Raw genomic sequence first — 21,899 nt, forward strand, 5'->3', positions numbered from 1 at the left:
TTTTAATAAACTTGTCCTTTGAAAAATAGTTTTTTTTTGGGGGGGGGGGGGCATCTAACGTAAAATTCACATAATGAGAGAGAGAGAGAGAGAGAGAGCACACATCCACATATTCATGTACAGTACCTGTAGCAAATGTAGTTTAACTTTCTTTGTTTTGTTTATATCAGTCACAATGATTCTTTTCTTTAGATCTGTTTGTAAATTATTTTCAATGTCAATCACAATCTGTACGTGTAGTTACACGAAATCCATGCACGGTGCTACACCTGTCAATCAAAATCACTCGATATGTGAACTTAGTCTGGTGCCATGGAAGCATTTCCCATGTGATTTGAAAAAAATCTTTAATCAATTTTTATTTTACGCTTTTAAAGACAATATTTAGGAACATTGTTAGACTTAAGGCTGGAGTTACATTCTGTGAATTAATCACACCTGCAGTCTTTAATTTGCATTAATTGAGGACTTGTTCTTACTTGTATATTAATAAAGAATCAGAGAGCACAGCATGTGTGACAAGTTGTGATTGAGATTTTACCTTTTTTTAGGATAAAATGATTCATGAAATAAATTATGCATCTGAAAGATACCGGTACCACATATAAATGTATACGATTTATTTGTAATAAGAATCTGTAATTGAAAATTGAAATTGAAGAGTTTAGGTTATAGTTCCTGATAATTGATGGTTCATTCCTTCCTTGTCAATATTTAGTTATAATTTACAGTCGTGCCCCCTCAGTGAAGTCTTATGCCTTTCTTTTTTGATTTTGCTTATCAAGAAATTTCTGTTTTGTTTTGCCCCACCCAAAAAAAATGCAATTGCTTTCTACGGGCTTGAGTCAGAACATGACTTTTATAATGATAGTACCCATATAAAAATGTTTTGGTGGTTCATTTCGATGTTTATTTTTTTTTAATGTGAATTGAGATAGGACTTTAAATTATTCAGTTTATAGAAAAAAAAACACTATCTCAAAAATTAAATTTTCATATCTACTGATGAAATCATCATAAAAAAAACATTATTTCAAATATTAACTTTTCATATTTCCTGATGAAATCAGCATAGAAAAATTAAACATAGATACTGGATTACATATTACTTGAATTTATCGTAATGCAGACAATCCGCGGGCGGGCTTCAAGAAATAAGGCCAGCACAGAAACCTAAAGATGTCAACGTTTTCCAAGACCATTGCAGAATGTTAAACATATACAATAAATCAGACAATCACTGGAATGAACTCAAAGGAAAAAGACTATTGTGGATAAGATATATTGACATAGGCTGAAATAAACCGATATTAGTCCTCTTTCTTGCCACCCTTTCCTGGTGCTCTAGGACTTTGAATGTAAGGTCGGCTTCTTTTGCAGGTCCCTTGGGGTTGGGACTCCCCAAAATTTTTCTGAGAATACTCTTTTGCTTTAGTTTTAAGATGTAAATTTTGATTAAGATGCTGCTTCTCCCCTCCTCACTTTTTGCACTGTTCGGTAAAACATAGGCAAAATCTAGCATAAATGTACTGAAAAGTAAGAGAAAGGCTCTCCCCACTTTTTAAGATTTGAATTGAGATAGGACTTTAAATTTTAAAACATTATTCTTTACATCTGTACATCGAAAAATGTAACTAATTTAAATATTTTTTTTATATTTCCGTACAAAATCAGCACATATAATTAGACACAGATACTGAATTAAACATTTCTTTATCTTGTTGTAAGGCAGACAATGTTGTGTACGTTATAGAACATGATGTGATAGTATTGTGATGCACCTTGTACTCTTTGGTACAAAGAGGATATTCAGATATTCAGGCCAACGCAGAAACCCAAAGACGCCGTTTTTTCAATATCCAAATTGGACATAAAACATGTAAAATGAACCTTTAAACCATTGAATTGAACCAAATAAATTACGAATATGAAGGCTAAGATATTTTTACTCGATGTATGATCTGTAAAAACATGTGTAAACCTGTCTAGTCGGAAAGACAAAAAGGGGATTACTGATAACATGCAAAGTATGTCATGGCCTTGACGCAAATTCCAGGTCACTCATAAAGAAACTGTAAAATCGTTTACTGTCTAGCTACTAGTGAAACATTGGATGTTCATACCTCATAAAAGATTGCTAATGACCCAATGTCACTACTTCCTGTCCGCAGCTCCAACGGAAGACCTACTCATTGCTTTGCAACGAGCTTTGCTCTAGTTGTAATGTCTTTTATACCCGTCAAAATACTCCAAAGAAACATATTCATCTGATGGGAGTTCTTGTATAAAACGTTATCGAGAGCCATCTTAGAACAGTCATTAAATACAATTGACATATGTTTAAAAATGATTTTTAAAATCATATAGAGGTACAGGTCGTCAATTAGACTCTTTCTTCTCTGAATTCAAAATCATGCAAGACTTAACTTTATTCTGGAAATCTGGAAAAATCTCTCTCAGGTAAGAGATCTGAAACAATATATGAAAAAAAATGTGTTTATTGATATAAGAGTTTCTTGGGCGGCAAAACTGAAATAACTATATTGATAAAACGATACCATACTTTAAAGTATATTAAGTAAATTGTAGAATTATTAAAAAAAAAAAAAAAAAAAAAAAAAAAAAACTTACATTTTACTATGCTTTTCTATTATTTTTGTTGATCTTGTCCCATTTCCTTAAAAGTGATGCACACATGTGTGCATCACATCAAAATTGTTTCAGATTCAAGACATAAGTTACAAGTAAAATGTTTACCAATTTTCCTAGTATCTTAATAACATATCGTTATAATGAAGCACTGATAACTTCCTAGATAACTTATCGTACGGTCGATCAGCAGTACAAAGCACAACATGGCCATGCTTCAGCAAACAAAACTGTATTTCTACTACGTATATAGCTTCTAACGCAGTGGATGGTAACAACAGTTCATGCACAAGGACCAGGTACATTGGTTGGAATAATTCCTACGACAAGGTTTGGTGGTACGTTGACATGGGTGGTATCCGCAGCGTGTATGATGTCAGAATGCAATTCAAGGATTATAAAGATAAACATGGAAATTTATATCGCAAGTATTCCATTTCAAACACGACTACCTTTGCATGTTTTTGTATGCTGTTCCATCTTGTATGAAATTTATTTGATAATTAGAGGTTTATGATGCAATGCAATATAATGCATTCTTTTTAACAATATCAAAGCAATTAAATTTGATATTTTCCTCCTTAGAATTTGATGCTCAGACCAGTAATAAACTCAACATAATTAATATCAAATCGATATAAAATGAATATCCCGTTCATTTTGTCATCTAATGATTTTCAGTGACGAGGCAACAGAGACACCTGGCGGGATTTTCTATGTATATTTCAAATACATCTCGAAAAGAAGACGGATACCTATGTTACGAAGATTTGCCAACACTAGGGTTACCGGACTTGAATTTCGGTACAAGGTGCATTAAATATGGACGTTTCGTCATCTTTTACAACGAACGACTTGGACAGAAATCTTATTCTTCGTCAAGATATGAAAACCCTGCTTTAACAGAGTTATGTGACGTAGTTGTGCGAGGTATATTAGCTCTTTTATTACATATTTCTCTGTACATCCCGTCGATATCAACTTTGAAATAATTTTAGCTCATCCGAGCGGAAGACTCAATTGAACTTTTCTGATCGAAATTTGTCCGTTGTCTTTCGTTGTTGTCGTCATTGTTGTTGTCATAAACTTTTTCAAATTTTCATATTCTCTTTTGGAACCTCTGGACCAATTTCAACAAAATTTTGGACAGAGTATTCTTAGGTAAAGGGGATTCAAGTTTATAAAAATGAAGGGCCACAGCCTCTTCCAAGGGAAGATAATTAAGAAATAGAGAAAAACTGGGTTGGATCATTTTTAAAATTTTCTTCTCATGAACCAAATGGACCAGAAAATATGAAACTTATATGAACGCTTCCTAAAGTAGTATGGATTCAAGTTTTCAAATCATGACCCACAGGGCTGGGGTGGGGCCACTATGGGCGATCAAAGTTTTACACTGTTATTCATATTAAAAATTTTCTTAAAAAATCTTCTCAAGAAAGACAAAGCCGTGATTAGTCATATATAATATGGAAGCACCCTTAATAGTGTAGATTCAAGTTTATTCAAATTATGACCCTTAGGGTAGCGTGGGGCAACAATATGTAACCTAAGTTATACATAGGAATATAAAGGTGAAAATCTGCTGGTGAAGAACAGTGGGGACATAGTTACTCAGAGAAATGTTATGGGCCTCTTTTTTGGTATTCCAAAGTTCTGATGTCACAATGGTTTAAATTTTATGTGATAATGATGGAGTCATAATCAGTTAGGATACTATAAACAATGATTCATCTGTAAAACGGTGTAAAACGTGGTAAAAAGAAAATCAAAACACACAAATTGTCCTATATCCTATGATTTTTCGTCTTATCATTACTTTGCTAACGTGATTCTACTTTCAAGAGAACATACTATTACTTAATTTTGCTCCTATTTTTCTCTGCTCAGAATCATACTAAGTGTGCCATCCTTTTCTCTCCATACGGGAGGAATTTGTCATATTAGTTTGATTCAACGTTAATTGGGGACTTTAGATAAGGTGCTTCAGTAGTAAGTGTCCGGCCATTATAATCATTTGTTGTGATTGTAGGTTGTTATCAAACAGGGGTATATGGATATAGCTGTAATATTAACTGTCCGATCAACTGTCAAGGCCGGAGATGCGACATTGTTAATGGCTATTGTCTTGGATGTACAGAAGGATGGTCAGGATCGAAGTGTAATCAAGGTTGGTGGAATTCTAAAAATTATATATTAAGCTCAATTATAGAATAATACACTAATGGTTTAGAAAATGGGAAATAAATGTATCAACATTATTTGATTAACATGCCTTCAAATCTTTTCACTTTCATTATTTTAAAATATTTAAACAATCAGCTTGTCCTTCCGGATGGTATGGACTTGAGTGCAAATTAAGCTGCTCTGAAAACTGCAGATACAGCGACATCTGTAATCACGTGACAGGTAGATGTGACAGAGGATGTACTTCGGGATGGAAAGATTATCACTGCGACAAATGTAAGATATATATTTATACATACACGTGGTGGATGTGGTTGATATTGCCTTTATTAAACGGGTAAAACCTTATTATCAAAACTTCTGGTCGGAACTACTTTTGAAACAGTCTTTAGCTTCAATAGTTCAATATTGCTAAGAATTGGGAGCTTTTGATTGTAAAAATCCTTTTGTCAATGAGCAAATTTCACAAGGTGTAAAAATGTAAAATAACATCAAAAAATACAAGTACTTTGAGAAAAACAATTTAGTGATTTTTAGTTAAAAAATGAGCCATCTTGATATTCTAAAGACGATTATTATACTGTGGGAAAAAAACGAACAAAAAGGCATTTGTCAGCCATTCAGACAAAAAAAAACATCCTACCTTGAAGTGTTTTCAAGGGGTCGTCTCTAAATCTTGATAAAGATAAAACCTTCTTCTTCCACTAGAATACTTCACCACTTATAGTGTATTTTCTATCGTGTGGTGCCAGGACAGCTTTAATTATAAATATAGTTATTTACGGTAAGTTTAAAAGTTTTAAATTCAGGTCCTCTATGAGCGGGTGCTGATGGACTGATGGCGCTTGAAAGTGTCTAATGATATAGCATAAAAAGTTTAAAATGATAAGAAGTTTCAAGGTCTGGTCCCACCTGGAAAGAACGATTTTTGATATACTGTGGTTCTTGCATACGTTACAAGAGAGGTGATGTTAATGGTCTTCCCTCTTTAATATCAATGGAGTGTCAACAAAATGATACACAATCCGATAAAACCCCTGTCACACCGGAACTGCGTCCTCACGGCGATCGCACGGCGTCCATAAAAATGCAAAACGCCGAAGTGAGCGCAGTCGAGTTCCTACAGCGCCGAGACAACGCGGCGAGATCTCCACTGAACGCCGTAGGGTCTCCTAGAATGCCAGGGAACGGCGCGCACTTTGGGCATGCAAAAGGTAAAAAAAAATGTTGGCATGCCCTCTTTCTCAATATCATATCTCCATATTCCAAAATTGAAGTTTTAATGTGAATGTGTTATTAAGTTATGGTTTGGAGGTGTTTTTCTCAATTTGAATGAAAAAAGGGGTCAAGGTCAAAATTTTGGTGCAGTGCAACATGTGAAAATATCTTCTTTCTATGTTACAAATATATATATATATATATATATATATATATATATATATATATATATATATATATATATATATATATATATATATATATATATATATATATATATATATATATATATATATATATTACGGCTTTTCCCTTTTATAAGATGCTATTTGGAAACCACATCCAAAGGAAAGAAAAAGAGAAACACTTTATAACTACTTTAAAACCAAAGCTTAATAGCATTGTTTGATTTTCCCGTAATAACTCCTGGGAGAATAACGTCATAGTGACTTTATTACGTTCCGCTGATTATGACGTCATAATAGACGTTACTATGTGACAGTTCGGAGACTTGTTTGTAAAGCATCTGAAGATTGTAAATGAAAGCGCTAATGCTTTACTGTGTTAATTTCTTCGTGTTTTCATTTTAATTATTTTAATTATACTGCAATACCGACCACAGTGGATCTATGGACTTTTGATATATATATATAAAATGTACATTGTCTGTAAATTAGAAATCAATTCATCTAAATATATATTTTAAGAATTTCATTTAAAATTATTATTAATTCTATTTATTTGGGCCATGGCTGAGATGGAGATGACAAGCTTTTTACAAGTGTAATGCTTATCAAATCATCAGACTGCCTGCATGGAACATAAAACAACTACTCATTTAAACTCCTTCAAGGAGCTCGAGTTACTATTTTCTTATTGATCTCTCGATCTCGATCTCTCTCTCTCTCTCTCTCTCTCTCTCTCTCAATATTTCATTAAATACACTATTACCTATTTACCTATGCACACCCTGTACATAATTTTCCCTGATATTCAAATAAATATATTTCAGCTATAAAGTTTGAATTTTACTTATATCATTTACTCAGTTTGATGTGATTTGATGAAAGATGTGGAGATACCGAACAGTATTCGAGGTCAAAAGTCCATTAAACATTACAAAATAAGAGCAGAGAAAACACGGACCTCTAAGGCATCAAAGATGGGATCAGGTGCCATGGAGATGTGAGCATCCCCTGCCGACCGGTCACACCCGCCGTGTGCTCCTTGTCATGATCGGGAACTAACGGAAAAAATCTGTCGACAATTCAGTGTGTAAATATAGCCTAACAATTAATATGAAAAAAATTAGTCAGCATCTGACTTAATGATAGATTGTATTTGCTGACAAGGTCGTTGTATCGACCATAGAACTTACGAAATGATGACTTTAAACGAGACTGCTGATATTCCTGCTTCATCAACTTGTTTGTTAATAACTTACCTCGTTTTAAAAATTGGTCATACGTAGAGCATGCTCTGGCGTATCGAATCAACTGAGAGATATAAACCCCGTATGCAGGTGATAAGGATATATTGCTGCATAGGTAAGGGAAGTTGACGATTGAAAAGTTAAAGTCATCACGTTTATCATAAAGCTTTGTTGTTAGGTTACCATTCACGTCTTTTTCTAATAAAATATCCAAATATGAAACAGATGTGTCAGATTCTGTGGTATCTTTTATCTCAAGCTCACCGGGATATATCGTGTCAACATAAGAATGGAAATAAGCATTGTTAATTGACAATACGTCGTCGAGTTGAAGGCCACAGCAAGTGTTTTCTTCTTTTCACTTATAAAATTTTGAACAAATTCTGCTTCATATGAATACAAAAATAGGTCTGCTAATAATGGGGTGCAATTGGTACCCATGGGAATCACAATAGATTGTTGGAAGACCAGGTCTCTAAAAACCACATAGATATTGTCAATCAGAAACTCGAGCATCTTTTTAATGTCAACTTCAGAGTACTCGTGTGTTCAATCAGATTGTTTTTTAACAAAGTGATTTTGCAAATGACCAATGACAAGGTAAGTAAATTTACGAGTTCCCTTCTTAAAATAGCAGCTGTCAACGATGCCAGAAAGTCTGTTCTTTAATTTATCGTGGGGAATAGTGGTATATAAAGTTGAAAAGTCGTGAGTTTTTATGTTATTGATTTTGGTAAAATTTTGTGATTTCAAATGTTCCAAAAGTTCCTTGGAATTTTTTAGTATCCACATCTGATTTACACCACTTCTCGAATATATTGTTGCACAGTACTCTTGAAGTTTCTCCTTCACTACTGTTAATATCTTAGTGAGGAGTAAAGAAGGAGGCTTGGTAGAACATTTAATGGAACCCGCTATGTATCTTTGTTTGTAACGATTTTTATGAAGTTTTGGAATTCAATATAGATATGGTAATTCAATTCGGTTGTTGGGAATATTAAAAATATTAAAAACTGACGTAAGATTTTGAAGAATTTCCTCCTTAGAAAGGGAGCTATGGGTATAAGTTGGATTACCACTTATAGAATTAAATTCTAGTTCCTCTAAAATACAATTTATGTAATGTGCCTTGATGTGATTCCTTCATGTCAGAAATATACTATTTTCCTATTTAAAATTCGACTTATATTGTTTGTTACACATATGTATACATGTTTATTCTCATTTCTTATTGATTATACATATAAAACACAAAATTCGAGATTAGGTAAAGCGGAGAATAATAAATCGTGGTAGCTATAATACTTGAAATCAATAAACACATATCATAAAGACAATACAGATAATGCAAAAAACGGAACTTCAGAAAAAGTCAACATCCATTCCTCCGTAGGATTCGAATTGCGATTCATCCACAAGACGTGCAACATTGTCGAGATGGTCCACCGTTTTTTTTTTTAGATTGATTGATTGTTATTGTTTTACGCCGAGTCCGCAATATTTCAGCCATATTTTGGCGGTTTTTTTTTTTTTTTTTAGAATATTGAAAGATACAACGGACTTAGTACCAACTCTAACCAGTACTTAATTTAGCGACACTGGCAAATTTTACCCGTGGTACGTCAATTATTTTCATAATTTATTATTTGTTTTTATATATTTGTTTTTATTGATTTTTTTTTATTTTCAGTATTATTATTATTCTTTTTCTGTTGATTAAATAAATACTATGCACACAATACTCGAAAGTCAATCTAAAACACATGTCAATTATTTGCATTAACATGGTTATTAAAACTTGCAGTTAATGAATCACGCAATAGGAATAAACACCCATTCTACTTTGGCCCTAGTAGATGTTAGAGAAATTACCCCAGGTATATAGCCCATGCATTTATAAGCTTGTGATATCAAATGCTCAGGAGACACAACACTTGAAAAGGAATTCTTTATTATGCATTGTTTTCAGAAAATTCAAAGCTGAAATTTTAAATCTATACCCATGTCAACATAGTGCAACGTTTATCCATGTTGATAAAAATGTACATTAAAAAAAGTATGATTAAATAGCTAAATCAGTGTTTTTAATAGCAAAATCAAGCTATACCAGTATAGTTAATTCAACTACAGAGCTTAATCAATTTTAAGAGATTGTACAAGACATGTTTTAATTCATAATCATTCTTAAAATATTTATATAACCATTCCTGATTCAAGGGAGAGCTAGGCATACATGCATGACCAAAAAGTCAATGATCTATTGATTTAAGAAAGGTGTATGTTATGAGGAGATCAGTAAATAATGATGACAAGTGGGAAACGGTCGGGTTAAAATTTACAAATTTTAGGAGTTTTCAACATTTAAGACCATGCAGGCATTACTCCTTCTCCTTTTCCCCCTTCGCATCCCCCTTTATATATGTAAATTATTTATAACTCGTTTCGATATAAAACAAATTGTGAATAATACAAAAATACACACGTACACAAAGTTTAATTTTCTAATTCTAGGAGGGCGGATTGACCCTAGGGGGTCATGAATAAAATGTCAAGCAGATTATCACTGACACACTTTTGACGCAGGTCATATTGTGATCATTGACGTATGTACGATTTCTAAAACGAGGTAAATTATTGACAGACAAGTTGATGAAACAAGAATATCAGCAGTCTCGTTTAAAGTCATCATTTCGTAAGTTCTATGGTCGGTATAATGACCTTGTCAGCAAATACAATTTATCATTGAGTCAAATGCTGACTGACGTTTTTCATACTAATTGTTAGGCCATTATTTACACACTGAATTGTCGACAGATTTTTCCGTTATTTCCCGATCATGACAAGGAGCACACGGCGGGTGTGACCGGTCGGCAGGGGATGCTAACTCCTCCATGGCACCTGATCCCACCTCTGATGTTTTGGAGGTCTGTGTTTGCTCTGCATCTATATTGTAATGTTTAATGGACTTTTGAGCTTGAATACCGTTCATTATCTCCATATATTCCAGTTCCAGGGTGAGGATGAGTTCAAGGGGGGTTATAACCTTTATACCATTTAATGCATAATGACTCAAGGGACAATATTATATATGGTTAAGGGGAGAGGTTTTCGACCATTTTCAAGATATATGATCATTTGAAGTTTTAGGGGTTGGGAATGACGTCCTGGGGGTCATGACCCCATATATCCTATTTAAATGTATAATAATAGAAAGATTACTTAAAGCTTTTGCTTTAATGAAAGTTATTTTCTTGTTTCTGGTTCCAAATAGTCGGAATGACCCAAAGGATTGCCTTCAATGTATAATTTGCAAGTGGCATTCCAATGACCTTTAACTTTTCAAACTATAAGCCCCTTAACCATTGTCTTTTCTGATTATTTTACTCCATTCTATACTAAACTTTTAAAATAATATATTCATAATGTACTTACCACCTGTTATAGGTACTGCTAACTTCATAGAATAAATTAAATCCATTTAAAACGCACACTTTGAATATTCCTACTGGTAATAATGATGTACATACACCTTGTGCAATCCAATAATGATAACGCAGTGTGGCGTAATACCAACGCCATGTACGGGTCTAGAAAATTTCCAAAAGGTGTACATTGTAAAATTTATATCATCACATAGAATGTTTTATTTTTACATAAGTTTGTGTTATCTATTCAAATATGACAGGAAAGCAGGTCAATCGTGGGTGGGGGTTGATTTTTGACAAAGTTGATCGGGTGTAGGTTTGGAAAGGGGTGTTCCTACCCAAATGCTGCAGATAAAAAATTTCACAAGTCAATTTGGCATCTAATTTTTTCACCAAAAAAGCTATGCACTAAAATAATAATATTAGTTGTTTTGACAATTAATTCAACACGCTCAAATTATGGGCCAAAAATTAACCGACCCCCTTTTTATGCACATCTTAAAAATATTCTCTCTTTAATAGAATTTACATTATTAAATTATGTAATATCAGACTGGTAATGAAATATTTACACAAGAGGCCCATATGGGCAGAATGTTAATGCGTGGATCTGGGGGGGGGGGGGTCTGGACCCCCTAGAAAATTTGCAGAGTTATTTAAAAAGGATATACTGAAGCAAATAAAAAAATGACTATGGACCCCCCCCCCCAAAAAAAAAAAAAAAACGTGGACCCCACCATCAACCCCACGAAATAAGTTTTTTTTCACTTTTGGAAATGGATTTTAGTTTTGTTTGTTTGTTGTTGTTTTTTGTTTTGTTTTGTTTTGTTTTGTTTGTTTGTTGTTGTTTTTTTTTTTGTTTTTTTGTTTTGTTTGTTGTTTTTTTGTTTGTTTGTTTGTTTTTTGTCAAGAATTTTCTAGACAATTCCTGGAAAAAAAATCCTGGATCCGAGCCTGATGTTCACCTGAGCATTTTATGCTTAGTTTAAATGTGTGCTTCTTCCCTGGTTGCCAGAATTTGAAGGATAGCACATTTAGAGGCAAACATCTTAGTGCGGGTATTACTGTCTTATGACAGCATCTAGTTAAAGTTTAGAAACATCATTAATTGTAATAAGGTAGAAGACCTTGACACTTTGTCAGAATGGATTAAATGTTGAAATTGTGGTTGATGTTGAAATCTCGTGATAAATGATAAACAGTTAAGGCATATGAAAGCTAGCTATCCTTCTGTCGATCGTTATTCAAAAGTGAGTAAAGAATTAGAGTACATGATCAATATGTACTGGTCCCTGCTTACAAAGCAGGTAACAACAAAGTCTTTGCTTGTAAGACTGATTATGTCAATTGGGGTTTATTACTCCCAGTTGATTCGATAAGCAAGAGCATGTTCTACGTAAAAACAAATTCTAAAAAGATGCAGACCAGTAACAAATAAAATTGATGATAGAAAGATAACTACCATTTCACTTAAAGTATACTTTTCGAAAATTCTATGGTCGTTACAATGATGTTCTTTGCAAATACAATCTATCGTTAGGTCGAATGTTACTAATCTTCCATGCATATTGTAATGCCGTTATTTTCAACTGAAATGTCTACGATTTTTTCCGTTTACCCGATCATGACAAGGCGCACCCGACGGCGGGTGTGATCGGTCAACAGGAGATGCTCACTCCTTCATGGCAGCTTAATTATCCTACCTCTGTTTTCAGAGGTCCATTTTTTGCTCTGATTACAATGCGTATTGTTCAATTAGTCTTTTGAGTGAAAATGAAAAAGGTGAAGATAATGAACAGTGATCGATCTAAAAAAGAATGCAAACAGTACAATCTGTGAACAGTGCATAGACCACAGACCCCTGTAAATTCCAGATAGGATCAGGTGCCTAGGAGGAGTAAGTATCCCCCCGTAGACTTGTCACATCTACCGTGAGCCATATATATTGATCAGCTGCGGGTAAACGGAATTTTCCGTAATCCAGCTCAGCATGAAAATGAAGGCCTAAGAATGAATAAGAAATATGTCAGTCAAAATACGACCCAATGATAGGTTATATTTAATTGCTAACAAGGTTATTATAACGACAATATAATTTACTCAGAGCCTGCTTTTGAGTATCGAATAAGTTGGGAGACAAAAACACTATATGCAGGTAATAGAGGAATATTACTACATAAATAAGTCATCTTGTTCGTCATGCAGTTTCGTTGCTAGTTGGCCCTTATGGTCTATAGTCAGTTAAACATCCAAATATGAAACAGATGTGACGGACTCCGTGGTATGTTTACTATTCGTTATATCTTCAAGTTATATTTATTGATTTGTATTATAATCTTAAATATGATAATCAATATTAACTTATCATACGTGTGTGATTAACATTTCTCTTATGAGAAATCAATATTTGTTTTAAAAAAAAGATTACGTCCTATCTTTCAGATTGTGATCCGGGTACTTACGGACCTAACTGTGAGAACACCTGTAGTGGACACTGCTTCAATGGTACCTCGTGTAACAGAGTGACCGGAAACTGTGATAATGGGTGTGATCCTGGTTATACAGGGGACCTCTGTGACACAGGTGTAATGCTTATTTATGTAATCTGCTGATTTAAACTCCCTTTTCAAAAATGTGTCTGTACCCCTTTAACCCAGTCTGGATTAACATTGGACTCTTACGAGAAATGCTGACTTTTACAGTCAACGGCTTACTTTGAACTTGTTTATTTACTTATTTAAACCTGCACTACGTACGGGATACGGAATTGATATTAGATAAGAAAACATTAATAGTGATTAAAAGTATGGTGTTAGGGGTGCTAACATGATTTACCGGTATACAATCAACACAAGAGATGATGGCATGCAGAATAACATACACTGTAACTTAAAATACCTTATTCGTGATGAGTAGTATCTCCTTTCAATCTCATTTTCTAAAGGAATCAAACATTCCAGGAAGAAAGGAGTTGTTTAATGTGGGAAGGGAGGGGTTGAGGATATGTTGGTTGCCGTTCCCTTCTTAGAGATCCTAATGTGTGCTCTGAAACGGCCAATTATTATCTTTTAATGAATTATTAAGCTAAATACATGTATTTATATCGCTGAAGAGTTTCCATATATCGTCCTAGTGTAAAAGTAGCAGAAGGATATACGATCAACTAGGGCCTAAGGCCACCTGCTTATTCAAAACTATCAAACCTGTTTACTCCACTACGAAATATAGTGCATTGCAACCGCAAAGTGAAAGTAGAATAAATCGTTCTACTGGGAAGCCTCAACAAATTTAATATACAACTAACAGAAAATGCATTTCTTTTAAGAGTAATTAAGGCTAAAACCATAAAAATAAATGATTCTTTAAAAATCTTCCTCTTTAATCCTTGAAATTAAGTAGCCAAACTGTTGGCATGATTGTAATAAACACTGAGCCCTCTACAAAATTGTGAAATTCATGGGTGGGGTTCTGTTGAATATATATTGTAAAAATGCATTGTTACTTAAAAAGTCTTCTCCTCTGCTCCTGAGTATTATGCCGATGAACTATGTACATAGTTATGATGAGGAAGGATGCCTCTTCCAAAATTGTGAATTTCATGGCCCCTGGGTCAGGGGTTCTGTTGTTAGGGCGGGGCTCTAAAGATCCAAATATGAAACAGATGTGTCAGATTCTGTGGTATCTTTTATCTCAAACTCATCAGGATATATCGTATCGACATAAGAATGGAAATAGCCATTGTTAATTGACAATACATCGTCGATATATCTAAATGTCGAGTTGAAGGCCAAAGCAAGTGTTTTCTTCTTTTCACGTACAAGATTTTGGACAAATTCTGCTTCATATGAATACAGAAAAAGGTCTGCTCATAACAGGGGGCAATTGGTACCCATGGGAATTCCAATAGGTTGTTGGAAGACCTGGTCTCCAAAAACCACATAGATGTTGTCAATCAGAAACTCAAGCATGTTTTTAATGTCAGCTTCAGAGTACTTGTGTGTACAATCAGAATGTTTTTTAACAAAATAATTTTGCAAATGACCAGTGACAAGGTAAGTATATTTACGAGTTCCATTTTTATTGAAAAGGCAGCTGTCAATGATATCAAAAAGCCTGGACTTTAATTTATCGTGGGGAATGGTTGTGTATAAAGTAGAAAAGTCGTAAGTTTTTAAGCTGTTGATTTTGGTAAAATCTTGTGATTTCAAATTTTCCAAAAGTTCCTTGGAATTTTTAAGTATCCACATCTGATTTACACCACTTCTCGAATATATTGTTGTACAGTACTCTTGAAATAACCTTCTCAGATATCAGCTGAATAAAATGGAAACATTTAAGAAATGAATTTAAATTTTGAAGATTCATGAGGACATGAACTACGACGCTTAACGCCGGCATATTTCATGAAGCGCGTTAGCGCTTCATGATAAATATGCCGGCGTGAAGCGTTGTAGTTCATGTACCTCATGATTTTCAAAAATTGAATTCATTTCTTATATTTAAATTATTTTCTGATGAGTTACCACAAATTACGCCATTCAATTGTCATTTTTAAATCAAAACAGTTTGCACTATAGTTTTAACGTCAAGTACGGTATTATGACGTAACAATGGAGATATTCATGCTCATCCATGGTAGTTCATTAGAAAATGAACTATCTTCTAATTTGCAAAGAATCTTAAGGAAAAATATTTGGAAATGTAAATATTTAACGATGTGTTTCTCCCCTTACAATAGCATGTCTACCTGGTTATTTTGGGATGCGTTGTAGAGACAACTGTAGTGGTCACTGTCTCCACAATCAGAGCTGTCATCATGTCGATGGAGTCTGTAACCACGGTTGTGCAGCCGGGTATAGAGACACACAGTGCTTTAATAGTATGTAAAAGTTGACCATTTTCTTTCTTTGCAATGCTGATTTTTTTACGTTCAGTAATTAGCAATTATTAATCGTGGGGGAAAATGCAATAATGATAAATAATTTGATTTTTAATTAGGATCTGCATGTTCTTATTTAAGTTTGTTCGGCTGGGTTCTATGGAATGAAATGTCAGGAAACATGTTCTCAAAGATGCCTTGAAAGTTGTAACCATATTGATGGTTTTTGTTCGTGTGCCTCTGGATGGATGGAACCTCCAACATGTAATACAGGTATCGAAATGATAAGAGACGTGGAAATAGTGAGCATTTTTAAAAATATCTTCCTTTTAAGGGAAAAAAGATTGTGTTCTATGCCTAAAAAATGAAATAAAATTTTCTTGCATTTAATCTTGTGTTCTTACCTCACTCAGTTAAATATGTTGTACCTTTATTCTGAAAGAGTGTCCAGATGGGTTCTTTGGAGTCGATTGTGGTTTCCAGTGTAGTGATAAATGTGTTAACAATAAAACCTGTAACAGATTTGAGGGAACGTGTGATGGAGGTTGTCAGAGGCCCTACAGCGGGCTGATCTGTGATCACCAGGGTAAAAAAGGCTGCTTATTTAATTTTTTTCCGATTTTAAGATAAAACTATTCACATTTTTAATCCTTTTGTTTAATACTTCTCCATTACGTTATGTATTATCTTCAGTGGCAATGTATTTTCTTTCTTTAAATCAAGCCCTTGTATCGCATAAGGAGGTGGACTGTGGACTTGATGTTTCCTCCCCAGCCGTAATAACTGTCATCAGTATCTCTACTTTATTAAACATCATAGGATTCTTTATTTGTTTCTCATCATTAAGGTGATTATCATATCATATATTAAAACTTAGATTGAGAGATACTTTTAAAAGTCTCTGACACTATTGTCACATAAAAAAATTGAAGAATTCAAAGAATAGGGTACGGTTTTGGCTTTATTGTGCCATTAAAACTTAATATTTTCAAAAAGTTATGAAATTGGCTTAAATATGAGTTGAGTATATGAATGTGATAAATCATGAAAAAATGTGACATGAAGTGGGACCATTCTGGAAATATGACGTCATTAATTTGGTACATTTCTAACTAATAAATAGAAAAAGCCTCAAAATGACCCATTTCATGGGTTTTTCCCTTAAGAAAACAGTGGCCACAGCCGTCACCCACTTTAGTTTTCAGATATGTTGTGTAAAATTCTTTGTAAAATCACATTTCTCAAATTCTTTGTAGGCGATGCATGTGCTTTTTATTATATGAAAGAAAATTCCGCTGAAAATTAGTGTCTTCTGCAACTCTTTAAGAAAATACGGAAAAATGCACAAGTTCAGGAAGCCATTCAAGAAAAAAGATTTGTATGTTCTTACTGCATGAAATTTCATAGATAAATAAGCGATTTGTTTTAATTTTTTACATCACTTCCATATTTTAGAAAAATACAGTGCCAGATTTGTATTGAAACTGTACCTTGTTCTTTATTCGCTACGCATCTGGACTGCAAATGATATGATCTCAAAAACGTCTTTAGGAACTTATTACATTGTATTATCATCATTGCTTGTTTTAAATTGTTGTCCTTATAGACATCGCATGATGGCCTGTTGGAAAATAAATGGAAGAAGAAAGGCACATTGTACTGGAACAGAAATGAAAAACAGACCAGGAGAGGATCGTCAAAATTATCAAGAGATAAATATCATATCATATCAGAATTTAACAATTAATTCTTAGACTTTTTGATACAGGATAAAACACCAGTTATCATTCACGCCTTAATTCGTACTGTTTAATTCGTAATACTATTTGTTTATGACAAATAATGTGCAATGGAACCATGAAACAACATTTTTACCCATTCCAGGAATATTTTTTTTCAATGTGGATGTCTTTAGAAAATAACTATTTTATATAAAAAAATTATAATTTGCATACATAATCTATATTAGTCAACTTAATAAAGAGCTTTGCAACTCACTCATTCAAAGTAAAATTTGAGTAATATACATGACATGTATTTAGAATTATTTTCATTATACATTCTGAAACATCCTTTCTTCTTTAATTATATATTTATTTCTTTCTTCAATTCACGCGATCTCTAGGGGGCTATAATTTTTCCAATATTGTTTATTACTTAGGGTGATTTCACCACGGATAGGTCATCCTCTTATTTCAAAGAATAATAAGAGCTTCAAACTTAATACTATGGCTATTCTTGTGAAGTAAAATTGAAGATTAGGATAATTCAAAGGTAATAAAACGTTTTATAAAGGAATAAATATCTTGATGATAAGAAAAAGAGAGCAAATCGGCATTAAAAGAATGGGTCTGGGAAAATGTACCTTGCATCAGACGTTAGAATATCCTTAAATTTTTGAATTATCAGCGATAGATTGAGAAATTAAACTTAAAACAAGTCCTGTTGGATTTAAAACTTCTAGACTTTAATCAAAAAATAAAAATCAACATAATAAAATATGTCCTGGATTATTCATTATTTCAAAAACCTCATTTTCTTTAAATTTTCATTTCAAAACTCGTATTAATTTTTTGGAGATAAATCGGTGTTCATTATCATCACCTTTTTCATAAGTCAGTAAAAATACGATCCAATGGTAGGTTATATTTGCTAAAAAAAAAAAAGTCATTATAACGACCGTAAAATTTAAGAAATGCTGACTTTTACGAGGATGTTGAAATTTCTTTAACATCAATGAAAAGGGTGAAGATAACAAACAGTTATCGACTCCAAATTAAAATCTACAAACAATACAAATCTGTGAACAGAGCATTTATACGGACCCCCGGAAATTCCAGATGTGGGATCAGGTACCTAGGAGGAGTAAGCATCCTCTGTCGACCGTCACACCCGCCGTGGGCCCTATATATTGATCAGGTAGACGGAATATCTCGTGGTCAAATTTAGTATCAAAACAAACGTCTAGCAATTGGTATGAAACAAGACATCAAAAAATACGATCCAATGTTAGGTAATATTTGCTAAGAAGGTCATTATAATGACCATAGAATTTACGAAATCCTGATTTTAAACGAGGTTGTTGAAATTCCTGTAACATCAACTTATATGTCAGTATTTTGCCTTAGTTTAAAAATCGATCGTACTCAGAACATGCTCTTGAGTATCGAATAAGTTGGGAGAAGTAAACACCATATGCAGGTAATAGTGGAATATTGCTACATAAATAAGGAAAGCTGACGATGGAGAAGCTGAAGTCATCTCGTTTGTCATACAATGTAGTTGTTAGTTGGCCTTTATTGTCTGTAGTTAGTAAAACATCCAAATATGTAACAGTAGTGGTTACAGCAAGTGTTTCCTTCTCAAGTAGAAGTTTTAAATAAATTCTGCTTCATAGGAATATAAAAAGGTTGGCTAATAAAGAGGCAAAAATAGTGTCCCTCGGAATTCCAACAGTTTGTTGGAGTGTCTGGTCTCTGTAGACTACATACATCTTCTCAATGAGGAACTCCAGAATCCTTTTAATATCAACTTCAGAGTACTTGTGTGTAGAATCAGGGTGATTTTTAACAAAGTAATTTTGTTGATGACCAATCAAAATTTTCGAGTTCATATTTTATTGAAGAAGCAGTAAGCAGTTGTCTATGATATCAAAAAAACTAGTTTTTAATTTATCGCGAGGAATGGTTGTATAAAGTATAGAAAAGTCGTACGTTTTGATGTTACTGACTTTGAAAAATTTGGCGATTTTAAATTTTCTAAAAGTTCTTTGGAGTTTTTGAGAATCCACATCTGATTTACACAACTTCTAGAATATGTTGTAATGCAGTACCTAGTCATCTCCTTTTCAACAGATAATATTTTTGGAGGAGTAAAGATAGGGGCTTGGTAGTACATTTGTTGGACCCGGCAATGTATCTCTGTAAGGATTTTATGAAGTTTAGGGATCTAGTATAGGTGGGTGGAGAGTAAAATGTAAGTATAAGTTGGATTTCCAGACGTAGAATTAAAACCAAGTTCTTCTAAAATACAGTTATAATAATGAGCCTTGCAAACAAAGAGGAAATTGTTACAACCTTGTAGGCTGGAACCATAACAAATTGTTCATATAGTCTTTGTAATTCTTTCATCACCTCCGATTTAGTGAAAATGGAAGGATAGATGGTTCGCATATTACCTTATGTAAAGTTTGTTTATAATTGAAAAGTTTGGAAGGAACAGTTTGGGAATATCTGTAGGAAATGCAGGGTGTAGTCTTCAGCTTGAAATATGGAGGAATGCAAGACTGAACTTTTTTATGAATGAGAATGTTACTAATGTTCACTGCATCTATTCCTTGGTTGGCAAATTTAACTTTGAGGAACTGGCGGGTTAATCAGAATCATTATCTTCCAATATACGTGGTGGCTTAAAGAGTCTGTACTGGGCAACATTTATAATCATAAACACTATCTTACATTCTGCAGTTGAAGAATCCAAGTATGGACTTGCTTTAGCTTCTTCAAATAGTCCACTCGAAAAGGTCAAAGGAACCGAGTAAAATTTAGTGCGAGTGTGCTTAACGTAGGTCGCGGGTTTGCAGGCCATTTAAAAGTGTCCGAAAACGTACCTTGAAAATTAGTTATATGAATCCTCTACCTTCGTTTTATATTCTCTGAAAATTTTACAAAATTCGTCTGCATCATTTTTGTATAATTAAATCTCAAACATGCCATTGTTGTCGTAACATTTTCGACGTTATTCTATTGAATTATATAAGAAAAACGTCGTTTTCGGCTCATTTTGAGGCAAGATTTTGTTTAAAAAAATATCAATTATTTTTAATTGGTGCAGACGACGTTGTTTTCCCTTTGGTATTTTAAAAAAGAATTGATTTGAAATAAATCAATGTGAAAAAATTAATATGTCTTCGGGTTAGTTTTCGCGTAATTTAAATGTGGATTTATATCGTAAAATATAACATTTTTAAAACGACGTCATTAAATATCGCGACGTCATGCTTGACGTCGTGAATTCTATCCGGTATTCAGTGCAGAAAAATAAGATAAAATAATTTTTTTTAAAAAAAGAAAGAAATTCGCGTCTATCTGCTTTCAAGTGACTCGTGAATCGCATCATAATAATTCAATATCAATGAAATGATTATTAGACATGTTTCTCTTGAGATTATGTTTTTGTACGTCTTATATTAGTGAAAATTCTTGCAAGGGACGTAAAACAACAATCAATCCTTTAGTTTCTCTCTTCCAATTTACTTTCTTTATGTGTTGTTTTCTTACCGTTTCTTTTCTGTTTGTTTTATTTTGCTTTTTTCCGTAGATTAGACGTATCCTTACATTTGGGTGTGTATTTTCCTTTTCCAGCATGTTGGCGGAAAACGGTCTCCTCTAATTCAAGTAATCCAAGTATATAAAATGTTTTTATTAAGACCATTCAGCAAGGCGCTCAAATCTACGAATTTCTGCCAAATATCGTCCCGGCTAAATACAAATATTTTCAGTATATATTTAAACAAAATATTTATTTTTACATACCACATTTTCAGAGGGGAAAATGGGACAAGAATTAGGAAATTAATTTTATCTGACGTAATCAACAGCCAGTTTTTTTAGAACATTAATTCTACTTGTTGGACATAGAAAGCAAAGTAGTGAATAAAATTTGTAGGTAACAGCATTTCAAGCTGTTGCTTAGGGGACGATAATTTCATTCGGGGGTGGGGTGTGGGTGGGGGCTTGCAGATTTTGAAAATAAATAATCTGTCTCGAAAATTTTTGAAATAAATAATCTGCCCTAGACCATGTAGACTGGGCAAGAAAATAAATAATCTGTCCATGACTAGTTCTAGCACCCCCCCCCAACCCCCTTTAATTTTATTTATTTATTCATTTTTTTGCTTGTCAGGCTTTGTTCAGTGAAGAAGAAATAAATAATTTGTCCTTGGGTTTTTTTTTTTTTTTTTTTTTTTTTTTTTTTTTTTTTTTTTTTTTTGGTTTTGGAAATAAATAATCTGTCCTTGTTTTTTTTTTTTTTTTTTTTTGGAAATAAATAATCTGTCCTTTACCGACATGAAAATAAACAATCTGACTCCGTAAAATGTGCCACCCCT

General features: G+C 33.4%; 1 protein-coding gene across 1 annotated transcript; it reads left to right on the forward strand.

Annotated features, from left to right (window-relative positions):
* The first annotated feature begins 2,997 nt into the window (after positions 1-2,997).
* On the forward strand, positions 2,998-20,330 carry LOC133200848 (multiple epidermal growth factor-like domains protein 10). The gene is made up of 8 exons (XM_061336664.1): positions 2,998-3,073; positions 3,331-3,579; positions 4,682-4,819; positions 4,972-5,112; positions 13,354-13,494; positions 15,650-15,790; positions 16,233-16,376; positions 20,257-20,330. The coding sequence occupies exons 1-8, from the start codon at positions 2,998-3,000 to the stop codon at positions 20,328-20,330; spliced, it is 1,104 nt and encodes a 367-aa protein (XP_061192648.1).
* The last annotated feature ends 1,569 nt before the right edge of the window (positions 20,331-21,899 follow it).

This window comes from Saccostrea echinata, unplaced genomic scaffold (genome assembly GCF_033153115.1).
Source record: "Saccostrea echinata isolate AGI-Se365-2 ecotype Australia unplaced genomic scaffold, CSIRO_AGI_Sech_v1 ptg000041l, whole genome shotgun sequence".
Taxonomy (NCBI): Eukaryota; Metazoa; Mollusca; class Bivalvia; order Ostreida; family Ostreidae; genus Saccostrea; species Saccostrea echinata.